The following is a 25,637-nucleotide window of genomic DNA, read 5'->3' as shown; positions in this document are numbered from 1 at the left end:
AGACTGTTCAGTATCAGATATTTTCCAAAATAATTTCACCTCATAATTTGTTATTTGTGGAGGGTTTCATGAAGCAACTGCATCATAGAACACACCCAAGAATAGCTGATATGTAATATTTAATCTGCTGACACTCAGGAGATTTTTTTGAATACCTACTATGTGCAAGGCCTGGCGCTACGTGCTGGCAGATCAAGATACTGCTAAGACATAGTTGTATGGCTCAGCAGTATGTAAGACATATCTCCCATTAAGGAGCCCTCATCATGTTTCCATTAATTCAAATAATGTTTACATACTTATCACTGTTGCTGCTCTGTCATTTGTTCTTGTGTCCACTGGCATCCTCCGTCTATTCTCTGAGAACCTTACCAACATGACCCAATTCCCCTTTGATGTGCACACTCCCTGAAGTATGCAGCCAGGGATAGGAGAGTTGTTGGATCAGGCTGGGGTTAGTCACTGCCTTGGTCTGAATTGTACTGCTCCCCTCCCCCAACAAATTCATATGAAACCCTAACCCCCAACATGATTGTAACTAGAGATAAGGTCTTTAAGAAGCAATTAAGCTTAAAAGAGATCTTAAGAGTGGGGACTAATCTGATAGAACTGTGATCTTATAAGAAGAGGATGAGGAAAAGATCTCTTCCCCACCCTCCACCACATGCTGGCACTCTGATCTCTGACTTCCAGCCTCCATAACTGTGAGAAATAAATCCTGTTGTTAACCCATTATGCCTAGTGTTCCATTATTGGAACACTAAGCATGTGGGAATTATTTATATCATACTGCTCAAGGTCATTGCCAAGGTCTGATTGCAAAAATTCAAAAAATTGCAACCTCAGGCATAAATGCGGTTAAGCCTCGCAGTCAGTGGTATTTTGCTATGGCAACCTGAGCTCACTAAGTCACCCAACTCAGCAGAGGACACAGGGAAGCTCCTTTCATAGACACCAAGGGGAGCTAAAGAGGCTTTGTAACTCCCAGCTGCAGCTCCTGCTTGCTTCTCTGAAGCAAGCTTCAGATTCATGAAGCTTGATTCATGAGCTTACACAAGCTTCTCATGTGAAGAACTTTATATCAATTATTTTTGTGATGTTTCTAGCTCCTCTTGTGTGACTTTTCTTGCAACACCCAAGAGCTGCCCCAACAGCAAGATAAACTTTGTCTTGAACATCACGTAGGCCTTTCAGCAATCTCTTTTTTCCCCTGAAATTAACAAAGCTGAGTCTTCTTCTGCCTTTAGCTACCCTGCAAAGTGAGACAAATGGGGTAGAGAAGAGAGGAAAGAACCAGAAAGCCCTCCCCAAAAGTGACAGCAGGAAAATCAGGTGATCCTCTTCTGCTGTGCACAAAAGTGAAATGTTGTCAGGTACTGCGGGCCCTTCCTGAGAACATGAGTCTACAGGCTGTTCCCTGGTGAAGCCATGAGCAACTCAGAGAGAAAGAAAACTATGTGTGTGGAGGTGGAACAAGCTTCTGCTGCCTGCTTCTCCCTTCCCCATCAAGAGTCTCCTCCCAGAGCAGCCCACCTCCTCAGCAGCAGACACTCAGCCTGCTGCCTGTCCCCAAGCCTTCCCTTCCCCCAGGCCTGGGCAGCCCATGTAGTGAATACAGAGCAGAAACAGAGCCCAGGGCCCAGGTCTGACTGCACATCCTGGCCCTCACCCTGCAGGCCCCTCTGAGCCTAGCCTGTCCTGAGTATGAGCAAGTCCTCGTCTTAGACAGTATTGGGCCTCTGCACAGTCCTTTCCTGCTCAAAATAGCAATGATCATCATCCTAATAACCACCATGCATTGGCTGCTTTCTACTTACCAGTCACTGTGCTGAGTGTTCTAGAAGCATGGTTTCATCTGAGTCTCACAACAACCCTATAACATGTGTAATAGTATCATCTCCATTTCACAAACGAGGCAAGTGAATCTTAGAATGTGAATTCCTAAAGTGTGGCCAGTCCCCTACCCAATAGTGGACAGTGGCGGCCCCCCAGATGGACTAGGAACTGATCCTCACATGTAAGACCTTTGTATAATTCCAAAGGAGAAATGAAACAAAGTTATTTAGAATTTCATTTTATACGCAATTAAGGGCTACTTACAGGCAATCCCATAATTGTATTATTAAAGGTAACTATAATTTGGTTTTCATAAACCAAAATTAGCTCATTGCTAGAGTTTATCACACACTGTAATTCAATATTTTCCTGAGAGGTAGGAGGCTTGGCAATGCTATACAGGTTCCATTGTCCCCGAGCACACACAGAGAACTGGTAGACCCATGATTTTCACAACTCTTCATTATCGAGTGCCATTGCCTTTTGTCTTGAACTGACAATCGATTTCTATCACTGTTTTCTTACTCTGAATGATACTTTGACATTTTAGCTTTATCACTATTTAATTTGTTGTGGGCCCTCTTTTTAACCCTATTGTGAGTGGTGAGACATACTGAATATTTTGTGCCCTTATTCTCCAAATACTCGATTGAAGAAATGGACATGTGTATTAGGTTAAACTAAATGGAACTGTTTGTATTTAACCATTTCTTATCCTAGGTTAAACCCTATGAAACTGACTATATTCAACCATTTTTGACCTACAAAAATGACAGTTTGTATGGTCCAATCTAATTATTCAAATGTAAATTATTCATATCTTGTTTTTGAGACAGTTGTACACACAATTCTCCTCAAATATGCTTGCACAATGACACTTCACTGGTGATATTCTGTCTATGAATTTGTGCTATCTAAATAACTTGCCACATGGTATTACAAGGTAATTGTAAGAAAATTGCTAAGTTATGTTAAGTTTACATACATTTTTCTAGGATTCAAAATTTTGATTATGAGTTCATATTCTTTCCTTAGAATTTATTCCCTTCCAGTCCTAGCTCCTTCATTATCACCTGCTTCCTTTTCCACTGTGAAGTGAAAATGGGTAGAACACATGGACCTTGGGATTTTTTTGTGCCATCTGCACTGACCCTGGTCAAAGAAGCTTGAAAAGTCCTACTTAAGGACCAGAAAGGTTTTTCAATTCCCATAACTAGGAAGTATGGATTCAGGATTCCCATCCAGGCCAGCCTCACATATAGAGGACGTGGTACATTTTTGATAAATGGCACCAGTTACATTCCTGTGGCTGCCTGAACAAGAAACCTCAGCCTTCCTTGTCAACTCGAGGAAAGCTAGGATGCTAACATTTATTAAGGGACTACTGCACGCCTGTCACTCTGCTCAGTTAGGTCAAAACTTATTTAATATCATAACAAACCTATGAGATTGATAGCTTCAATCCATACAGGTGGAAAAATGGGTTCACAGGCTTGAATATTCACTCCAAGTTGCAGAAGCGGCATGGAGCTGATGAAAACAGAAAGCAAACTTCAAAACCCATGTGATATTCACTGTACTATCTTTTCTTTGTTTTCTTTTTTCCTTCCCTATCCCCCATATTGAATTCTTCACCTATAAAATTACACCAAATCTGTCCACACTCCACCATCTTCCGTTCTGATGCTCTACCACCGTCTCTCCTGTGGACAAGTGCAGCAGCTCCTGGCTTCCTTCCTGCAACCAGTCCCTGCCCACACCCTCTCTCTGGTCCCCAGATTGCTCCTAGCAGCCCCATTCTATGTACAGATCTGATCATGCCCCACCTCTTCAACAGCTCTGCAGAGCTTATGGGGTATAAAACATTTTCTCACCCAGCTTTCCAACCTACCTTTCTGGCAATCTCTTCCAACACTTCCTACACACCCCCTCTGCCCCCACCCCACCAAACCCTCCAACACCCCGTGACCTTTCCAATGCAACTCGTGGGCCTCTGTGCACTTGCTACTCAGTGAAGTGGTGGGCAATTTTTTTAAACCTATCTGCCAGTTCTTCACCTGGCAGTGCTCAATAAATGGTCATGAGATGTACTAGTACCCCATAGCCTCTTGTGCACGTGAGAGCATACTGGTGAGCTGTTTTGTATAGCAGATTGAAAGGTTAGCTGGGAGTAAGGATGCTTGAATCCTAGTTCAGTCTCACTGACTGTGCCTCCAGGGACAGTGCAGCCTTAGTCTCAGTCCCCTACCTGTAAAGGGTGGTATATCAGAGTGCCCATCTGGTGCTCACATCTGATGGTGCAAAGGACTTGATGGCTTACCCCAAAGGTATCCCTTTTTCTCACCAACAGGAAAGGACCTCGGAAGTCTTCTAAGGAGAGTCATGGCGTATAACCAGGAGTCTTCAGTGGAGACCTCCATCATCAAGTTCAAAGACCAGGACTTTACCACCTTGCGGGATCACTGCCTGAGCGTGGGCCAGACGTTTAAGGATGAGACATTCCCTGCAGCAGATTCTTCCATAGGCCAGAAGCTGCTCCAGGAAAAACGCCTCTCCAATGTGATATGGAAGCGGCCACAGGTGAGTGAGCCCCACAGGAGCATACCAGCCCCAGGGTCCTCGGAGTCACCTGCCATGGCACCTCCAGCCGAAAGGAGGTTGGGCCAAACCAAACCGGAAGGAGAATGAAATTCACCGGGTATCTCTGCTCCAGTGTTGCAGCTACTCAGCGGGATGGGAAGATGCTATAGCAGGAACCAGGAGCCCAGACTCCTGAGTTCTAACCCAGTTCTAACACTAAGTACATCACTAAATTAAAATGCCTCCATTTTTCATCTAAAGATGGGAAACCATGGGTATGAAAATTGTAGTTGTTGGAGTCTCCTCCACCCCATAACTGACCCCATCTATCACTCTGTCACCCTTTCTTCTCCTCAGGTGTCAGTATCTTTATATTCTTTTTCCCTTCCCTGTTAGAATTTGCTCAAAGGGAAGATATCAGGTCAGTCATTTACATTATAGGATGAATTTAAATAATCACCTCCCCTCTCTCTTTTATATTCACATTCTCCATCTTAGAGAGGCTTGACCACCTGCAAGAGAATTTTAGACATCAGCTTTAAAATTAGGGAGATATTGCAGGACAACATTCAGATCTCCCTGACTCCACAACCCCAGCAGATGGCCACTACCTCTACCTTGCAGCCAGGTGAGCCCTCCTGGTTTTTCTAGAACTATCTCAATTTTAGGGCATGACACCTCCACGGAAAATGTCTCAGCTGACTCAACATTCTGATAATCTCATCAGAACTACTGTTGATGCAAAGCACCCGGATAAGGACCACTCTAAGGATCCTCCTGCCCAAACCTCTATTCATGCTTCTGTAGGCTGCCAGCATAACCTAGAATGAGATAAAATAATATAGTGTCTAGTAAGCTAATCATTATAATATCTGCAACCATTATTGAGCACTGATTAAATGCCAAGCACTGTCCAAACACTTCCCATAAAGCCAAGGTAGGTTACAGAGTAAAGTTATTTTCTCATGGTGGCTACTAAGAGGCTATGAGGCTATGAGACAAAAGTATTTGTCTGGTCTGTGGATCTCTAATTCAGTTCTGCACATGGGAAGGAGAACTGAAGACATCAGGCTCTGGGAGGCGACACCTCTTGCCCTACAATGGGACAGATTTGAAGCTTTGGTGAAGGGAAGGGTTAGGGATCAGGTAGGGTTTGGGATGCTGCTTAGAGAAAAGTGCGGTGTTTCAGTGTTCTAGGATCCTCTTATCAGCCATTGGCAGTAAGTCCTCAACAATGACTCTCTTCTTCTAGTCTTTACCTCCTAAGGAGAGATGAAGCAGAGAATTCTATTTAAAGAAGTTCCAAGAGGTCATTTTTTTCCCATTGCTATTTTCAGAAGCTGAGATTATTTTAGAAAGTGGTGGGATTTTTTTCTCACAAGGTGCTGAGCCATAGATGTGAGACCATATTTATAGTGTTGAAGAATTTATAACACTTCTCTTTAGAAAGGATTGAGAGATTCTAATTATCTGATTCTCACAACAATTCAACTTGTGATGTCTTTTGGGGGCAAGGAGAAACTGAGGCAAACGGAAGTGAAATCACTTATAAAGAATAATGCCAGGAACCCAAAATAGAGGCAGCCAGGGGCCGAATCTGCTTTTCCCATTACTACTTTCCTCATCCAAAAGCTTACCTGAGCTCTACTGGGCGGATTGGGGGCACTTTTTCATTCTGGCACTTCTTTTTAAATGTCATATTTCTTTGTCTTTCTTATCACAGTTGGCAAGACTTACGTTTGTATAGTACTTTCCAGAGCTTTCCATGTATCTTCTCATACTTTATCTTCTTCATTTTCTCCTAACTTTATAGAAAACTGACGTTCAGACAAGTGATGTGACATGCCAAGGTGACATGATTAGCAAGGGAAGGATCCAGAATTTAAATGAAGATTCCTTCCACCTGCTGCGCTTTCCCCCCACTGACTTAAGTGCCTAATAGGGTCTCTGTTAGAATTTGGATGAACAAGTACATGAGTGAATGGATGAATGAAGAACCCTATCTACAGGTGCCTGATGCACGTTTCAAGTTCACATGTGCAAGAAAGAAACCTTGAGTTGACCTATTTTCCAAGTAGGACAGTAAAGGAAAAAGCCAATGTACTCACCCCTTTGACACTGTGATGTCCTTGACCCACAATGTACAGCTGTGACTGCAGAGAGCACTGGAAGAGAAGCCACGCCAGCCTGGCCCATTCCTAATAGTAATGGCCATACCCACAGAGTGCTGACCATATGGCAGGCCTGGCTTTAGGGGCTTTGACTTGTCAATCCTCACAGTAACTCTATGATAAGATACTATTATTAGCCTCATTTTGCAGCTGAGAAGCAGAATCAGAGAGTAGGGGTACCTCTGCCCAAAGTCATATAGTTAGATGATAGTAGAGCTGGAATTTGAACCCAGGAGTCTGGTTTCAAGACCTGAGCTCCTAACACCATGCTAAATGGCCCCTGTAAGTCCTCATCATAAGCTCATGTCCTATTCTGGGTTCCTGCCTGTCACTAGTAATGTTTTTTGCACTAGTAGAATCTTCTACCTCATGTGAGTAAAACAGGAATCAATCCCTCTCTAAAGTTCATCTGTCTATGTTCTGCCCTTTTTCCCCTTTTTAGGGATAAAAATGGCACCTGTACCACATATGATTACTTTAAGGACTAACTGAGTACAATACTTAGAACAGTGTCTAGCACAGTATAAACACTAAGTGCGCACTAGTTATTGTTACTGTGATTAATTTGGGAGAATGTCATAAGGTAGCAGCCTCAGGGCCTATTCCCTGGGATTCTTGGGCTTTCACAGTCCAGCCATCTCAGCTTCAGCCCTTGGCCAGTTTAAGAAACTCTTTCAGGGAAAAATGTGGGTCAAAGGAAACTATGTAGGGGCTGAAGGAAGGTTGGCAGGGAGTGTAGAAAATGCCTTTCTTCTCATGTTCTGCTTTTTTTTTTTCTTTTTCTTTTTTTGAGATGGAGTCTTACTCTGTTGCCCAGGCTAGAGTGCAGTGGCACAATCTCGGCTCACTGCAACCTCCACTGCCTGGGTTCAAGTTATTCTCCTGCCTCAGCCTCCTGAGTAGCCAGGATTACAGGCATGAGTCATCATGCCTGGCTAATTTTTGTATTTTAGAAGAGACAGGGTTTCACCATGTTGGTCAGGTTGGTCTCAAACTCCTGACCTCAAGTGATCCACCCACCTCAGCCTCCCAAAGTGCTGGGATTACAGGCATGAGCCACCATACCCGGCCTCATGTTCTGCTTTCTATCACTATTTTTAGAAGGTTGACTCCCAAGCTATAGAACTTGCTGAGTGCCTGACCAGAGGTCTTACCAGTGGCCCTTAAACTACAACTATATAATGGCTGAGGTAGCACCAAGGTATTTTAGGCCCTCTCCACATTCTAAGTTTTTCCAGACAATGAGAAATCTCCTCCTATAGGCAACTGGTAAACCACAAGGGACATCATTCTGTTTTGAGTATTTATCCCAGCTGGGCAGGTTCAACACTAGCCCAAGGGTCAGGGGCATAAGAACCAGGCTTAGCTTTCTATGCCTGGTGCAGAAAAGTTGTTTTGTGTCATACACCTTTCTTTCTCTCTCCTCCCCACCATCGTACCTACCCTTTCCTTCCTCTGGCTCTTGTCCTTCCTTCCTCTAACAATTAACCTAATAATCTCATCCATTTTGCTGCTGAAACTTTTTCTGAAGTAGAAGGAAGCCCTGTTCACATCCTGCTTCATTCTGTTCCCAAGCCCTCCCCGTCCCCCAGTCAGGCTCCACAACAGCCCATGATGGTGCCCTGTGCAAATGGCACTGAGAGGACCCGACTCCTCATCAGTCTCAATGCTTCCTACAGCCCCAGTCTCAGCAAGGGACAGTGCTAAGAAATTACACTTACACATGAGGTATCCACGTGATATTTCCCTGAGCTAAATTTGGTACTTAAAGTGGACCCCTTTTAGCAGAATTTTTATTTCATGGATAATTTATCAAGCATGTACATGTGTAAAGTATTATGCTAAGCACTTTACATGCAATATTTCATTTAATTGGCCTCACAGTCCTGTGAGGTAGATAATATTATCATCCTCATTCAATAGATCAGCACCATCCAATAGAACATTCTGTGATAATGGGAATGTTCTTCTTGCACTGTTCAATACAGTAGCCACTAGTCACATGTGGCTATTGAGCACTTGAAATGTGACTGATGCAACTGAGGGATTAAAGGTTTAAGTTTTATTGCATTTAAATTAATTTAAACGTAAGTATCCACATATGGCTTGTGACTACCATATTGGACAGTACACAATGGTAAACAGTAGATCTTCACAACAATAACCAATGTTGTCAGATAAACTGAAATTTCATCTTTGTACCCATTTTATAGTAAAACACACTTTACTTTTCAACTGAAAAATGGGCTGTGTGCCCCAAGCACGTTGCTTAACCGGTTTTCGAAGCTCAGCACAGCCCCATGTGGCTTCCTGCCTGTGGCCATCCTAGAGTGAGGCACTGCCTATCCAGGTGACACCTCTCCTTCCATGCAGCCAGAGCAGTTTCTGAAAGGATCATTCACTAGAAACGATTCACCTTGGGACCAAAATGTGTTCTTCAGGAAAGGAAGGGGTTAAAAAGCAGAGTTGTAAGTGCCGATTAGGTTATGAAAGCATTCCATAAGGCAATAGGTAACAAAAAATGGCAGAAAGTGACCCTGCCAACAGCCAAGTGTCATTCAGCCAGAGAACTTGGATGCCAATAAATCAAAGTCCTCTAGCAAAAATAGGAAAGGGATTGACGCTGCCACTTGTCCCAGACTGAACTCTGGCCACCATGTGAAAGAGCCAACTACCAAGAGGCTAAACACAGGGCTCTCTTACCCAAAAGCAGCATGCCATGTGAGGATGTGGAAGTCTTTAGAGAGAATGCAGAAATATGCCGGGTGCTGTCACATTATTTCTTGGCATATTTCTCCATCTACCTCTGGAGATGATTAGGGGAGAGCAGCTGGCTTGGGACCACATCAGAGAGGGTATTTTCTAAGATGCCAGGAGCCCTTGCATTACAAGAGTTCTGACATACCTAATATAACAGAGATTACCCCCAAGCATTGCCTGGAGAAAGGTCTCCACGATCCAGAATTAAGTTCCTAAGATTACTTAGCTTGACTATTGCTGCTGGCTTCTGTATTACTCAGGGCTCTCCAGAGAACAAGAATCATTAATATATATCCTGTTGACATATTTATTGCTAGTAAATATATCAATATATCTTATATAAATATATTCCATTAACATATTGACATATATCCTAATAGATATCCTGTTGATATATTTATAATGAGAGATTTACTAGGAGGGATTGTCTCACATGCTTATAGAGGCTGAGAAGTCCCACGATATGCCACCTGCAATCTGGAGACCCAGGAAAGCCAGTGATGTAGTTAAATCTGAGTGGGAGGCCAGAGAACCAGAGAATGGATGATGTAATTCCCTGCCCAAGGACAGGAAAAGACCAATATCTCAGCTCCAGGAGTCAGGCAGAGAAAGGGCAAATTCTCCCTTTCTTTATCTTTTGTTCTATTTAGGCCCTGAATAGACTGGATGATGCCCACCCACCCTGGGAAGGGAATCTGCTTTGCTAAATCCACCAATTCAAATGTTAATGTCATGTGGAAGCACCCTCATGGACATGCCCAGGAGTAATGTTTAGCCAAGTATCTGGGTGCTCTGTGATCCAGTTAGGATGCTATATAAAATTAACCATCCCAGCTTTCTTCTGTACTAATAACGTTTCATAGCCCTCAAAGCCCAAGTCCATCTCAGAATCCAAAAACAAAAAGGTTGAGAAGATGCTGACTGCTGGTGTGGTCAGAATGAAGAACAAGACACTATGGAGGCAGACACCTGATTCAGAGCCTGTTTCTTGTGTGACCTGGGACAAATCGCTCAACTTCTCTGAACTTACTCCCTGGCCCTGGCTGAGTCTCAGAATCCCCTGAGAAGCTATGCAAATCCTGAACGCTATCTCTGAATGACCTATGAAATCACGGCAGTGGGAGGTAGGGCACAGCAGTCTCCCTGTCTGTGAAGCTGCTAGGTGATTCACTGGAGACTGCCCATTGCTGCCAGTTCAGGGTGAATCTAATCTAGGTTCTCATCACACTGGCTTCACTGCCCTGATGTGCCTGGCCCATCTGGTAACAGGTGGCCTTCCCAGAGTCAGCACATTTTCAGTTTCCCAGCCATCTTTACCTATTTTCTTAATGGGCCTTGTCTCAGGAAGTCAGCCTGGCAGACTAAAATGCTCCTGGGTATCATTTCTATCCCTTCCTACCGTCTCTCTTTTTGGATTATTGGTCATAGCTCTAAAGTCCAGGGTCCAGGAGGAACAAGCAGCTTAGAAGACAGGAGACATAGAAGCTGCTTTTGTGCCCACCTTTGATGCAAATGATTCATATGTTTTCCCATAAACTTGAAGTTGACTATTGAATTGTGGTTTGAAATCATCACCATCTAATTTTCAACACATTAAAATATCTTTTTGTTCCTAATTAGCTAAAATTTTTGTTTTTAACTTTTATTATTCTAGTAAATCATAAAAACTTGTGTGTTTATCAAATGCCTTCATAGCATTTATTGAAAGGATACAAATTTTTTTCCCTTTGGCCCATGTAAGTGCTACTTCATATTAGTAGATGTCCTGATGTGAAACCATCCTTGCATTCTGCATTTCTACAGCAAATCCTACACAATGATAACAAATTATCCAAAATCAGTCTGGTATGTATGTGAGTTTTCTCTCAGGTTGGGCATCAAGGCTATGCTGGCTTCTTAGATGGTGGCAGGATTCTTTTTTAATTTTTATTTTTACACTGAAACTGTAAATGACACTGGAATTTTCTATTCTCTGAAAGTTTGAGGGAACTCAGAGGAAAAATTGCATGTACCTGTAAGCCTTTACAGGGCATTTGGGCGATACTCTTTGGTAACTTTAAAATGCTATCCAAAGGCTGTTAGTCTTTTCAGCTTGTTTACTAACATGAGTCAATTTTAGCCAAGTTTATTTTTTTCAGAAAATCATCGGATTTTTTTAATTGATTGGCATAGAATTCTACATCATTATTTTATATTTCTAAAGCCCAATTTTTAATTCTACTTTTATTTGGGTTTCTCTACCATATTTGCCAAAGGTTGAGTCTATGTAACCCTCCCCCACATATTAGGTTGGTGCAAAAGTAATTGTGGTTTTTGTCATTGAAAGTAATGGCAAAAACCATTATTAACCATTACTTTCAATGGCAAATAATAGAACAATTTATTTATTAATCTTGCTGTTTTTCTGGTTTATAATTCACTAATGTTCTTTTCAGTTCTTCCTCCTATTTTTGTGAGGCTCTTTTTGTCTTTTTCTTCCTAAGATCTACTGCTAAATTCATGTTTTTATTCTATCTTGTTTAATAATGAATGCATCTGAGGCTATGGGTTTGTCTGAGTATAGCCTTTTTAATTTTGCAAATATTTCAAAAGAGGGGGATTAATAATTATTGAACATGTACTATGTCAGACACTGTGCTAAGTATTTCACATCCTTCCTCATTTGTAAACGTAAGGACTGGTCCAGCTTTGCAAGGCTGTTGGGAGCCTACCAGAGAGAATCCTGGAGCAAGGTACCCTCCCTCAGCAAGGATTTGATGAATGACAGCCATTGCCTTGATTGCATCATCATTAGATTCTCTCAACTGTCCTTACATTTTGTATTATTGTTCCCATTTTACACATGAGGAAACAGGCACAGTAAAGTAAAGGGAATTGTTCAAGCTCTCAAGGTCACCCAGGAAGAAATGTTAGAGTAGGATTCCACACCAGGTCTGTCTGAATGGGTTCTCCAAGAACCCCTACCCTTGCTCTAGGGATCCCTGGAGGGGAACTAGCAGGACCACAGCAAACAAGAGCTGTGGCCGAAGTCAAGAAAATGGAGCAAAGCCATCTTTGTTCTGGGTCTGAAAATGCCACAGCCTCCATCCCTGCTTTACTTCCCATGAGTAGAGGATCTTTGAGAGCAGGCCTCCTTTGAGACCTTAAGTCCCCTTTTCCAGTAGAGAGAGGAGACAAGTAAAGGTTACTGAAATGCCCTACACCATTTTAAAACTGGCTCCACTTGGAACCCTGCATGCACCTGAAGGCCCTCTGGATGTCCTTCCCTCTTTCTTGCGTTGAGGGAGATGCCAAAGTTCTGCCCACCATGGCTCTGGCAGAGGGTCAGACCTTGTGCCACCCCAGGGTCCCCCTCACCCGGAAGGGCCTGGGCCTGAGAGTTCCCCTCCTGGCATTTGACGGAGTCAGTTAGTTGTAGAGAAAGCAGCGGGAGGAGTTTTGTAAAATGATGCCCTCAGCCAGGACCCTGTGTTTGCAGGCAGGCACACCTTCGTTTTCCCCTAAGTGTGCATCTCTTCCAGAAATCTGGGCAGTTTATGAAGAGCTGGCAGGTTCTACAAGGCACGTGACTCTGTACATGAATGTCTACTGAGCAAATGAATCCAATTCCAGCTTGCAGGCCTGCTCTCTGTGGACTTATTGGTCAATGTGAAAAGAAATGATACAAGGACCAGTTACTAAGTTATGCAAATCCAGAAAGAGCTGCACAGAGAGGAGGCTGAGGTCATCCTGGCCAAGTCTAGAGGGCTGGCTGGTGCTGGGGCAGGAGCCAGACCTGTGGCCCAGTGTTCTCCCAAAGTGCCTGGGGGATCCCCTTTGGGAACTCTCACAATTTCAGTGCCTGCTGACAGTTCCTCATGTTCTTCCCAGATGTGGTAGCACTGGGGGAATCCTCCGTAACCACTTTCTTTGGCTGGCAGGCACTATGTGTGTTAGAAGTTAGGGAGGGACCGGGCACTGAGTACCAGCTCCTCACACAAGCGGACTGGGGCCTTCCAGACCCAGTCTGTGAGTTACCCAGGGAGTGGGTAAAGAGCTGAGGTGTGTGCACTGTATATCCCTTACAGCACATGGCTGGACTTAAACCTGGAGTCCAGAATGCCGATGCTCATTTCTGAAAGATACCATTTTACAACAAAAGCTTTATTATGAAAGCTATAGTACTTTATTACATTTATAAATGTCTCCTCTCATAAACGTATTCTATTCATTTTTTATGGTTTATTTACAACCTCTTATTAAAACCCTGGCTTGTTGAGATGGAATGGCTATTTGATCCAAGGATTCCAAGTCCTTATTTATGTTCTCTCTTCGTGTAGTATGCTAATGCATTATGGCCTGTCTTTTCAGTTACATTTACACCCTATGATACCTGCTGCCTTCCTGGTAGCAATAAAGGCCAAAGAGCCCAGCAAACTTTCCTAACTCGGATTTTAAGCACCTTTTTAAGAATTAACCTCAACCCTTGAAAGACAAAGTGAATGATGTCACTTTGCGATACAAAGCAATGAATGATGCTCATAGTTTTTCTCCTTCTTTCCTAAAGGATTTACCAGGGGGTCCTCCTCACTTCATCCTGGATGGTATAAGCAGATTTGACATCCAACAAGGAGGCGCAGGTAAGAGTGCAACATCTTCTCTCCCTGCCTTGGATAGGAAGTGGTGGAGGGTGGTGCCTACCCACAGAGTCCTGCCCTACTTCTAAGGGAGAAAGGCCAGTTCCCTTGGTGCAGATGTGGACAAACTGCTCACACCCAGTCCTGCAGCCTGCAATGAGCAGGGGAAAAGGAGACAGGAAAAATGAAAGCAAACATACACTGAGTTTCTGCAGTGACCGTGCAAGACACCTTGTGTGTGCAACAACCTCATTTTATATATGTGACAGTGGAGAGTCCAAGAGGTAAAATAATTTGCTTAATGTCACACACTCAGTTAGTAACAGAGTTAAGAATCCAGCACTCTCTGACTGCTTCCCACCCCACCAGGCAGCCCCAGAGCAAAGGAGCTACTGAGAGCTGGAGGGTATGGACAGGGCAACAGGAGGGGCTGCCCAAGAGGAGGTACCTGGGCTGTTCCAGGTGTGGCCAAGAGAACCCTCAGAAAGAGAAGCGTTGGAGTGAAAGGGCAGAGCTGGCTGGAAAGTGGATAGGAGTTGGAGACAGCAAAGACAACAACCTTTCGAGAACACATTCTAAGCTTTCAAAATGTCAGCTTGCAGATGATAGGTCCTGTAATTGAACTTCGCCTGATGAAATCACCGTGCCTTGGACCAAGTCAATAGAGCCTGCCTGGCCACCAGCCGATGGTTCCCCTATTACGGTTTCACCAGCTGGAAAAAGGACCTCTCTGAGGCCATTTTTGTGGCTTCTGTACTGAACCCAGTGCCTGGCATGAAATGGCATTCAAAGACAAATTGATCATGTTAGGGGTGAAGGAGAAAGGACTCAGGGAGGGGAGGAGAGGACTCAAAAGGGCTTACAAGGACATCCAAGGAGAAACTCAAGGCCATGCATCCCTCAAGGAGGAAAAGGAGAGAACACCCCCCTACTTCTGCACAGGGAGAGGCTGACCTAACAGGAAAGAAAAATGTGAATCAGTTTTCCTCAATTGTACAGAGCATCATTGCCAACATTTGCTGTAACTGAGCACCTCTGGCAAAAAGAGAATCAGAGGCTGGACGTGCTGGCTCACACCTGTAATCCCAGCACTTTGAGAGGCTGAGGTGGGTGGATCACTTGAGGTCAGGAGTTTGAGACCAGCCTGGCCAACACGGTGAAACCCTGTCTCTACTAAAAAAATACAAAAAATTAGCCGGGCTTGGTGGTGCGTGCCTGTAGTCCCAGTTGTGGAGGCTGTGGCAGGAGAATTGCTTGAACCTAGGAGGCGGAGGTTGCAGTGAGCCGAGAGCGCGCCTCTGCACTCCAGCCTGGGCAACAGAGCGAGACTCCATGAACACCACCACCACCTCTGCCCCTTCTTTATCTGGCTTGGAGCCAGTCCCTGTGACTCCCTCCCCTGGTTCTCCTCAGAGGAAAAAAAAATGCATCATTTAGAAGGAAGTGTGTGGCCTCTGGTGGTAAGGACCTTTTAAATTATGGGACGGGGGTTCCAAGTGTGTCCCGTCAGCCTTTCCTGCCTTATCTCCCCTCACAGCTGACTGCTGGTTCCTGGCAGCACTGGGCTCCTTGACTCAGAACCCACAGTACAGGCAGAAGATCCTGAGGGTCCAAAGCTTTTCACACCAGTATGCCGGGATTTTCCGTTTCCGGGTACGTGTGCCCTTGCAACACTCATTATACTACGGGGTTCTCTGTGAGTACAGGGAAGGTGAGAGTCTTAAGTTTTCTCATGGCCTGGAAGCCTGAGATGAAAGTGACAGTTGTGTTAGTTACCCTCCCTACCTCCAAAAAAAGGATTCAAGCTTGTAGTCTGACAACACACAGGGAAGATGAGAGTTGAAATGTTTTTGTGTGAATAAAAAGAAATGACAGAAATGATTAGCAAAAGAGTCATTGATCGAGAACCCTGTAACTAACATCGAATTTTTGTCTCTGTTTATTCCTGTGCCATATTGTGCTATTTTGATTACAGTAGCTTTATAGGAAGTGGTAACATCTGGTAGGATAAGTTCTCCTTCATTATTCATTACCATTTTCTCAAAAATATCTTGGTAATTCTTTCACATTTATTCTTCCATGAGAATTTTAAAATTATTTTGTCTATTTTTTAAAGCCACTGTGATACAGAATGCAGCAGCATTTAATTATTAATTTAGAAAAATTACATTTTTTAAAAAATTTTAAGTTTTCCTTTCCAGAAACACGGGATACCTTTCTATTTATTCAGAACTAGTTTTATGCCCTTCAATAAAGTGTAATATTCATATTGGTGCTGTATCTTTCTTGATAAATTCATTCTCAAACATTTTATAATTTTGTGGTTCATGTAATTGAGGTCTTTTTCACTCATTTTGAACTTGGTGCTGCTAAAAAAGAGAAAAGCTACTGCTTATCATATATTAAACTGTATCTAGGCTCCTTACCAAATTCTTTTATTAGTTCTTAATTCTTTCTTTAACAGAATCTGGAATGGTTTAGTTATCTAATAATATTATCTGCAAATAGATAATTTTGTCTCTCCTTTTAATATCTGTGGAACTTATTTTGCTCTCTTGCCTTGTCACATAAGCTAGAACCTCACAATTTTGAATGACTGACAAGAGCCAGATCCTGCCTTCTCTTGATTTCAGTAATGTGCTCTCTTGATTCACTCTTCTTTCAGTACATTCAAGTTGTTAAAAAATTGTATTGGAATTTTTGTACCTATATCATGCATAAAAGGGGTTTCTAGTTGATGTTATTTTTATCATGTTTAAGTTCTGCCAGCTTTTTAAAACAAGCTGATCGAGCTTTACATACCTTGATTTGAAATAAGTAGAATAATGAAAGCTAATCGTTGATTAACTGTTCTTTGAAAGTAAAATAGACAATAGTGAAATTACCTGGGCCTGCCTCCCTTTTAAATGTGATTTCTTTAATTCTTCCAGTGTATTCAATAGCTATTGATCTGTTCAGGTCTCTTACTTCTACCGAAGTTAATTCTTAAAATTTATACTCGACTAGAAAAATCAACTGTTAGGCCGAGACGGGCGGATCACGAGGTCAGGAGACGAGACCATCCTGGCGAACACGGTGAAACCCCATCTCTACTAAAAAATACAAAAAACTAGCCGGGCGAGGCGGCGGGCGCCTGTAGTCCCAGCTACTCGGGAGGCTGAGGCAGGAGAATGGCGTAAACCCGGGGGGCGGAGCTTGCAGTGAGCTGAGATCCGGCCACTGCACTCCAGCCCGGGCGACAGAGCCAGACTCCGTCTCAAAAAAAAAAAAAAAAAAAAAAATCAACTGTTTCTTTGGTATTTTCAAATATATTGCCACTGAGTTGCTTATATGAATCTCTGACAATTCATTTAACTTCTTGTAATCTGTGACTAAATCTACTTTCTTAATCTGTGCTGTATTTTTACTTTTCCTTTTTTTCTTAATTCTGCTTTTCTTTATCCAATGAATCTGTTATGTGGGTGTTGTGTGTGTATGTTTTTTTTTTTTTTTAACTAATCAACTTTTGATTTTCATTAGTCTTTCTATTCTTTTCCTTTTGAGGTTTTGTTTTCTATATAACTAATTATTTCAATCCTATCTTTATTAATTCCTTTATACTTTCTCCTGATTGTATTGTTTTTTGTGATTTTCTGAAACTTCACACTTAATATTCGTAGTCTTTTTAATTTCCTCTGAAATGTGTATCTATAGGTTTTGATATAAAAAGTCTTACTTTTATTAATTTTTAAGATAATACAATTTTAGATTTTGTATCTTTTATCATATAGGGATTGTTTCTTTAAAGTTTATTTGATTTTCAAGTGATTAAGTTTTGCAAGGGGTAATCTTTTAGTTACTGAGTTTCTGTTTTATTATAATTGGAGAATATAATTCATAACTGTCTGCATTTGGGGAGATTAATAAAGTAGTTTTATTTCTAGCCAAGCCCACAGCAGTTTTTATAAATGGCTCATGGACACAAAAGAAGAATCTACATTATCCAATGGTTGTGAGTTTTACATACTAAATCAAGCTCTATGATTTCCAATTGTGTTATCTGTCATTATGTCTTTTATCTTTACTTATTTTTTGTCTGCTTGATTCTTTAGATCATAACAAAGAGGAAAAGTTCTTCCCATAGTTATTGTTAGGAGAATTCTTCTTATGTTTTCAGGTGCTCTGGCTTTACACTTTTCCTGCTATGTTCTTTGGTGCCCAAAGGTTTATGATCTTGCTATCTTCTTCTTGCAACAAAATTTGTACAATATCCCTATTTGTTGCATTTAATGCTCTGGCCTTGGATTCCTCTTTACCTGATATTCCTATTGCCACTTTAGCTTCCTGTTATGTACATTTCCCTGTTATATTTTTGTTCATTTCTTTATTGTTAATTTCATGCTCACTTGGTTATAGGTGTGTTTCTTATAAAAAGCATATTTGAAACTCATTGCCTACCACTGTTTCTCCCACCCTTCATTTCTCCTTAAGATTTTTGTTCTAATTAAATCTTTATTAGATAGAATTTCCTTGAATAATTTCCTCAGAATATGTGAGAGTTTTTCCTTTTCTCTCATTTAAAAATGATATTTCAGTTAGGTTTACGATTCTTGGATATGTTTCTTTTCCTGAAAAGTCTGTAAACATTGTTTCGTCGTCTTGCAGCTTCCAGTGCTGCAGAAGAAACATCTCATGGTAATCTATTCTCTGGACTTTGACTTTGTATGCAATGTGTTCTGTCCAACTGAGAGTCTGTAAGAAGTGCTGGCCAGGCGTGGTGGCTCACACCTGTAATCCCAGCACTTTGGGAGCTTGAGGTGGGTAGATCACAAAGTCAGGAGATTGAGGCCATTTCTGGCCAACATGGTGAAATCTCGTCTCTCCTAAAAATACAAAAATTAATTGGGCATGGTGGTACATGCCTGTAATCCCAGCTACTCGGGAGGCTGAGGCAGGAGAATCCTTGAACCAGGAAGTCAGAGGTTGCAGTGAGCTGAGATCGTGCCACTGCACTAATGCACTCCAGGCTGGCAACACAGTGAGACTATATCTCAAAAAAAGAAAAAAAAAGGGCTGTCTCCTTGGAGTTCAGAAATTTCTCTGGAATATATCTATATATACACCTGCTAAAAATTCATCTTGTCTGGGAATTCAGTGATATTTTTCAATCTGAAGACCTGTATCCTTCCAGTCAACTAAGTTTCCCTTTATTATTTCTGGGCCCTTCCTTTATCTTGCTCTTGCCTCCTTACATTCAGCTATTTGCATATTAGGTCTTCTGTCAGGCAGGTGATGATACTGCTGCTGGTCCAAGGACCACACCAGCAAGTGAGCTAGAGGATCCAGGATTGAGCTGTGTCTGGACTTGTCCCCAGCATTGGTGGAGCTACTTAGGTGGTTAGGACAACTCAAGGCCCAGGCAAGACACGCTCTGCTCTTTTGGGTGGTGAAGAAAGTCACACAGTTCCCCAGAAGCAGCTGCAGTGCCCTGACCTCTGTAGATTTCCTCTCATTGCTGCGAGCTTGTGTACTGCTCTCCAAAAGTTATCCAGTGCCCAGGTCACCTCAGATGCTTTGCCTAAAACACTCTGGTTTCCCTGTCAGACCACTGGGTGTTGGCAAAATGACCTCCAGCATGGTTCTTGGAAGGTACAGACATGATCCAAATGCCAGTCCTCCCCACCCAGAGGCATGAACCAGGAAATGCAGGTGGTGGCCTCATTCTTTACCACCGGTCAGGCCCTTTGCATCGTCTCTGAGAGTGGCAAATTTATCTGATGTCCCCTTTGTATAGGGAGAGCAAGTTCGGTCAGCATTGCTGGTGTGGGAAGATAGGGCTAAGAGTTGTTTTTAAGATGAACTAGGCTAGGCACTAGTGCCTGTAATCCCAGCACTTTGGGAGGCCGAGGCGGGCGGATCACGAAGTCAGGAGATCGACACCATCCCAGCTAACACAGTGAAATCCCGTCTCTACTAAAAATACAAAAATTTAGCCGGGCGTGGTGGCGGGTGCCTGTAGTCCCAGCTACTCAGGAGGCTGAGGCAGGATAATGCCGTGAACCTGGGAGGTGGAGTTTGCAGTGAGCTGAGATTGTGCCACTGCACTCCAGCCTGGGTGACAGCAAGACTCTGTCTCAAAAAAAAAAAAAAAAAAAAAAAAAAAAAAAAGAAAGAAAGAAAGATGAACTAACCAGAGAAGCTCATTCTAGCCAGGACTTACTCATTCTTAACGTCCTACTGTGTGCCAGGCGTTGTCCTAGGTGCTGAACCAAATGGCCACTGAAAAGGAGTCTCTACTCTCATAACTACAATCTTGTTTTCATAATCTCACCTTTTATGGTCTCATCTGATCCTAATCACAACCTATGAGGCAGTTCTTACTCCTAGTGCAATTTGACAGATGAGAAAACTGAGTCCCAGAGAATTATCTTGTCCAACATCTGTTGCTAAAGTAATAAGAGGCAAGACCAGCATTCAACTGCATTTCCACCGACTGACTGCTATCTACTATATGCTGCCACCCAATTAAGCACAAAATCCAGATTGTCCTTTTGGTACTCCCTTCTAGGGACTGGGATTAGCTTCTCTTAGTGCTTCGGATGCATTTGGTAATCACCGTCCTAAAACCATCCCTGTTGCCTCTCATCCTCACTGCTGACACATCTTGCTGCTCACTGCAATAGGAACGCAAGTCCACAGCTATGCAGAACCCGCCACAGTGCACTGGCTCATTAGCAACTATTAAAACATGTCTCCACTGACATATCTGTCTCAATCTCTATCTCTGCTCTGAAATTGCATCTGCGGCTGGATGCAACAGCCTGACATCTGGGACATCCAGATGTGGAAAAGGCCATGTGGATGAGCGATCCCATCCACCCAGCTTTCCATGGAGTCCACCCAGTGGAAATTGGCCTTTGCCAAAGCTCAGGCCTGAAGCCAGAAGCCCTGCTGCTTCTCCTACACAGGGGAGGCCAGCAAAGAGAATCCAAAAAGCTGGTTTTGTTATGAATTTTCCTCATTTGGCCATGTCCCCGGGTGAACCATTTAGAGTTGAATGCTAAAGATTCAAACAGTCTGTTTTGGAGAGGAACATCTGGTTCATTTGCACTCTTAGCAGTAGCAACACTAGCCAGTATCCTTTCTGCTGCTATAATGGCAGGGCAGCTTGACAGGAGAAGAGAGGGGCCAGAGGGAAGCTGTCACTACTCAGTCCTCCTGAGCCATCCATGTCATCTGTCTCCAGGCCTTTGCCCACAGTGTGCCTCCTGTCTGGGATACCTTCCCTGTATCCCTGCCACGTGCTTAAATCCTGCCTCCTCCTTCAAGCTCTCAGCTCCTGCAGGCTCTGCCTCTGTCATGCTAGCCCTGCCCCCACCACTCTCCTCTGTTGGTAGCATTGCTTCCCTATTACCATTTTGTGCACAAGAAGTACCTGGAGAGTCTCATTTGTGTCACTAAAGCTCACAAAGGACTTGCCAAAGAGAGGCAACGCTTAGGAGCAAAGTGAAGCTAGAACCCAAGTCTGCTTCTTCGCTGCCTATATCTTCCTGGACTAAGTTGGTCTGTGACTCATTTTCTCCATCTGCCGGTGGAGATGACATGCCTGTCTCCTGCCTGGCAACCTGGGCTGGGATTTTGTTCCGGATAGAGTTTGTTATTACATTGTAGAGGTCATGTTACAACTTTTGGCTTAAGTTGGGGGACCCAGGAGCTCCCTCCTGCCTCAGCTGTGTCCGAAAGTATATGCTTGGCTCTCTTCCAGTTCTGGCAATGTGGCCAGTGGGTGGAAGTGGTGATTGATGACCGCCTACCTGTCCAGGGAGATAAGTGCCTCTTTGTGCGTCCTCGCCACAAAAACCAAGAGTTCTGGCCCTGCCTGCTGGAGAAAGCCTATGCCAAGTAAGTACAACCCCGCCACCCATCAGCCCAGAGTCTCAGTGCTGGTCCTGCCTACCTGGAATGCAAACAGTCCCCATTGGAGCATTGTAGCCTTTGCCACCTGGCTGGGCGTCTCCATAAACAGTCACCACGTGCAAAGGTCAGTGTTGGGGCCATCAGGAGGATCCCACAGGCACATAGTGAAGAGTGGGCAGGGCAGGGGCTGGACAGAGATATGTATTGACAATGATATTAATGCAAGGCTGGTATCAGGGCCCAAAGAAATATATTTAATAATATCACGGTCAAAGTCTGATGAGAGGGCAGAGGAGAGAGTAAACAATTCTGACTCTCTGACTCACAGAAAGTCAGGCTGAGGCTGTGTGGAAGTGATGGCATTTGAGTGAGGCCTCAAAGGATGGGCAGGATTTCAGCAAGGGGAGAGGGGATAGGGGGGAGGAGGTATCTCTAACAATGGGAGTGATTCAAATAAAGCCATCCTTGGGGTGGTCCAGGCAGTTGGGCACCCGGTGTGGCTGCTATGAGGTGGCATTTATGTGTGGGTGTGGGGCAGGACATGCTCATTCTCATATGGTCAAAATACCATGACTTAGGGACTGCCTTTCGGTGCTGACAAGCTTCAGAACTTATAAACATCCCAATTCACATGTTGTGCTTAGATTCTTTGGGTTGCTTTTATTCAACAGATGTTTATTGAGCATTTAACCATATGCCAGGCACTGTGCTTGGCACTGGGACAGACGCTCTCAGACTGACTCAAGTGGATGTGTGCAGGACTGTGGATGGGGGAGGTGCACATGTGTGTGTGAGGAAGAGGGCCCTGTCCTAAACACCCACAGAGGTGATGAAGATACACTCAAACTTTCCGTCATCAACACAATGTAAACACGAAGAGTAATGACACATCCGTCTCCTCCTATGAGACTGCAACAGCTGGAGAATGCCAAGTGCTCGCCAGCATGTGGGGATCCAGGACCCTCCAGCAGCACGGGAGGGAGTGTGCACCCAGGCAGCCTCTGAAGGACAACCCAACAATACTTCGCTTCGCTACACGCACTTCTCACACCCAGTAGGGACACTCCTGGGGGCCCTTAAAGGGACACATCTGAGGATGTTCTTGACTGCCACGAGGATGGTATGGAGTGTCCATCACTGAGGTCAGTGGGTACAATGGATGGACACACTTCATGGAGAGCCATGCAGCAGTCAGAAGCCACAGATCCCATCTGTGCACGGTGACCGGGACGGTTCTGAGAGGCAGGGTCCTCGCGGTCCCCTAGAAGTGTCCTTAGTGGGTGTGAGACGTGCATGGAGCCAAGATAAGTATTGTCAGGTTGTCCTTCAGAGGCTGCCTGTATGCACACTCCCTCCTGTGCTATTTGGGGGTTCCTGGATCCCCATATCCTGGCAAACACTTGGCACTCTCCAGCTTTCTGGCTTTTGCAAATGAGGTAAGAGGCACTAAGCAATCCCATGCACTGTTATTTATGGAAATGGAAACTCTGTGCCCTGCAATTCTCATTTCACAAGAACACATACGAACAAAAGGTGCACATTCCACATCCTGAAGTGCTTGTCTTGGGGTGGAGGAGAAAAAGAATGTGGATAGAAGGAAGGAAGAAGGAAGAAAAGAAAAAAGAGAAAATTCATGAAATGAAATGAAACAAATAAATTTAAAAAAAAAAAGAGCAAGACCTCGCAGTGACGATATTATGAAGGGGGAAAGCGGCACACCTGGAAATAGGACAGGAAGGTACGCAGAGTTCCAAGGGCCGGGACTGTCATGGGGCTGGTCCCCAGGGCCTGGAGAAAGGCTCTGGCATTGGTTTTGCTGCAGCTGCTGTGGCTTCTGCTCTGCTCTGCTCCTCTCTGCAGCTGGCCTGCTCCTCCTACTACCACCCAGGTGCCTGTCTTTGCTGTGCATCTTCCTCTGCTGCCTCCTTGCTCCGACTTTCTGAGGACCCCTGCTTCCTCTGAACTCCTCATCAGGCCACCTAGCCTTGTGCCTCTGTCTTTACCTTCTGCTACTTTCTACCCAATTCCCCGCCCAGTACCTGATTCCAATCCAGAGAGTTGGAGTCTTATTGGTCAAGCCTGGGTCAGGACCCCATCGGTCCAATCGGCCATGACCTGGGTCAAGTGGCTACAAAGGGGCACGAGCTGGGGAGGGGACACTTGCCCTCAGAAGAGGCTGTGTGTGAGGCAGGCACCGTGAAGAGGCGAGGGAAGTGTCAGAGCTGGGTATCACTGCTAGCAGATGAAAGCAGAGAGGACCACACCCTTGAGAAGAAAATGAGTGGACAGCATCACAGATCCAGAAAATTCTGGAGATCATCCTAACCAGCCTCTCGGCCCACACATGGAGAAGCTGAGTCTCCGAATTGTGATGGGGTGGTAGGTGCACGTAGTTAAGCTGGGCCTGCCGGGTCTTTACTCACCTGGCCAGGGGACATCATTATCTTCCCCATCCGTTCTGCACCCTTGCCGAGTGCAGTCCTGGGCCCTAGAGGTGGTGATAGCCCCACAGTCCACCCCAGTCCCGGTCCTTCTGGAAGTCACAGTCCAAACAGCGAGGTGCCTCAAGACCTCTTTTTGTGCATTCTTTCTTTTTGAGGCAAACTTGTGAAAAACTATAGTTTTTGTTCATTTCCAGTGTCAGAAAGAGCTGCTCATTAGCATTTGAGAATGAAGCCCAGATAACAGCCAAGGTTGTTGAACCAATCCACATGTTTGGGAGGTTAATTCACTTCTAAGCTACTTATGAAAACACTGCCATTATCTTTTCAATACGGATTCAGCCCTCCTCTCTTCAGGGCCTTGTTTGATCCTTATGTAAAAACAGGGAGACCAGTGGTTCCCTGTGAGAATTAGAAAGCTTGCAGAAGGAAATGATGACTTTGACCCCATTTTGTTAACAGATGACCTAAAGCAATCATTCAGCTTGAAAACAAATAGGAACATGGACGTGGCATCCGCATTCCACTGCTTAAAGAAATCTAGCAGAGGATAAAATGTATCAAACTATTAAAGCTGTTTAAAAGCTTCCCCACCCCTCACTATCCAAAAAAGGAAGCTCTAAAATGCAGGGGTGAATCACATAGACTTACAGTGTTTCAGAGCCAGAAAGGACGTCTGTCAGCATCAAACCCCACCTTCTTTGAAAGATGAGGAAACTGAGGCTCAGTGAGGTGAAATGACTGGCCCAAGATCACACTCAGATGAGGATGGAGTGAGCACGTTTTTCCCTAGTCACTACTTCCCATGCCTTCCCACCATCCCTGACATTGTCAGTCCTACAGGAAAATGATTTGTCTTTTTGCTACTTGTGGAGCTCAGTGTCTGGCACACAAGGACCACAGCCCAAACGTAGAGAGCCCATGTGTCCAGATGGAGATGGACCTCTTCCCTCCAAGGGTGCAGGCAACAGCCCAGTGAACACATGGACTCCAAACTTTCTATTCTCCTTGCAGCTGGGGAGTCTGGAAATTAATTGGTCAAGTCAAATGAAAACCATAGTTAGGGTTTCGTTTTCCCCAGAGGTCATGAAATAAGAGAGGAGACTGAGGGATGAGAGCTGGTAGGCTGCTTACCATCCTTTATAGACTCTTTACAGCATTTCAGCATCTGCTCCGGCTCTATCTGAATTCTTTCCTCTTTCATATGATTGCCGGGCAGAAAGACATTTCCCCCAAATGAGGCTGAAGCAGAGGGATGGGGACAAGGTTGTCTCAGAATTCCTGGTTCAGGTGATGAGGAATAGTGGTGGCTGCGGTGAATACAGTTCTCTCTCTCT

At 44.1% G+C, this 25,637-nt stretch overlaps 1 protein-coding gene across 1 annotated transcript in view; it reads left to right on the top strand.

Moving 5' to 3' along the window:
* Positions 1-25,637, top strand: part of LOC105479703 (calpain 13) — a 111,524-nt gene that overhangs the window by 15,357 nt on the left and 70,530 nt on the right. The window contains exons 2-5 of the mRNA XM_071076461.1: positions 4,187-4,416; positions 13,894-13,966; positions 15,501-15,616; positions 21,708-21,844. Of these exons, the coding sequence (XP_070932562.1) occupies positions 4,219-4,416; positions 13,894-13,966; positions 15,501-15,616; positions 21,708-21,844 (524 nt within the window). The 5' untranslated portion in view covers positions 4,187-4,218. The remainder of the gene's footprint in view (positions 1-4,186; positions 4,417-13,893; positions 13,967-15,500; positions 15,617-21,707; positions 21,845-25,637) is intronic.

The sequence above is a fragment of the Macaca nemestrina genome, chromosome 13, assembly GCF_043159975.1.
Source record: "Macaca nemestrina isolate mMacNem1 chromosome 13, mMacNem.hap1, whole genome shotgun sequence".
Taxonomy (NCBI): Eukaryota; Metazoa; Chordata; class Mammalia; order Primates; family Cercopithecidae; genus Macaca; species Macaca nemestrina.
The sequence above is the reverse complement of the archived record's forward strand: the minus strand, read 5'-3'. Positions and strand labels throughout refer to the sequence as shown.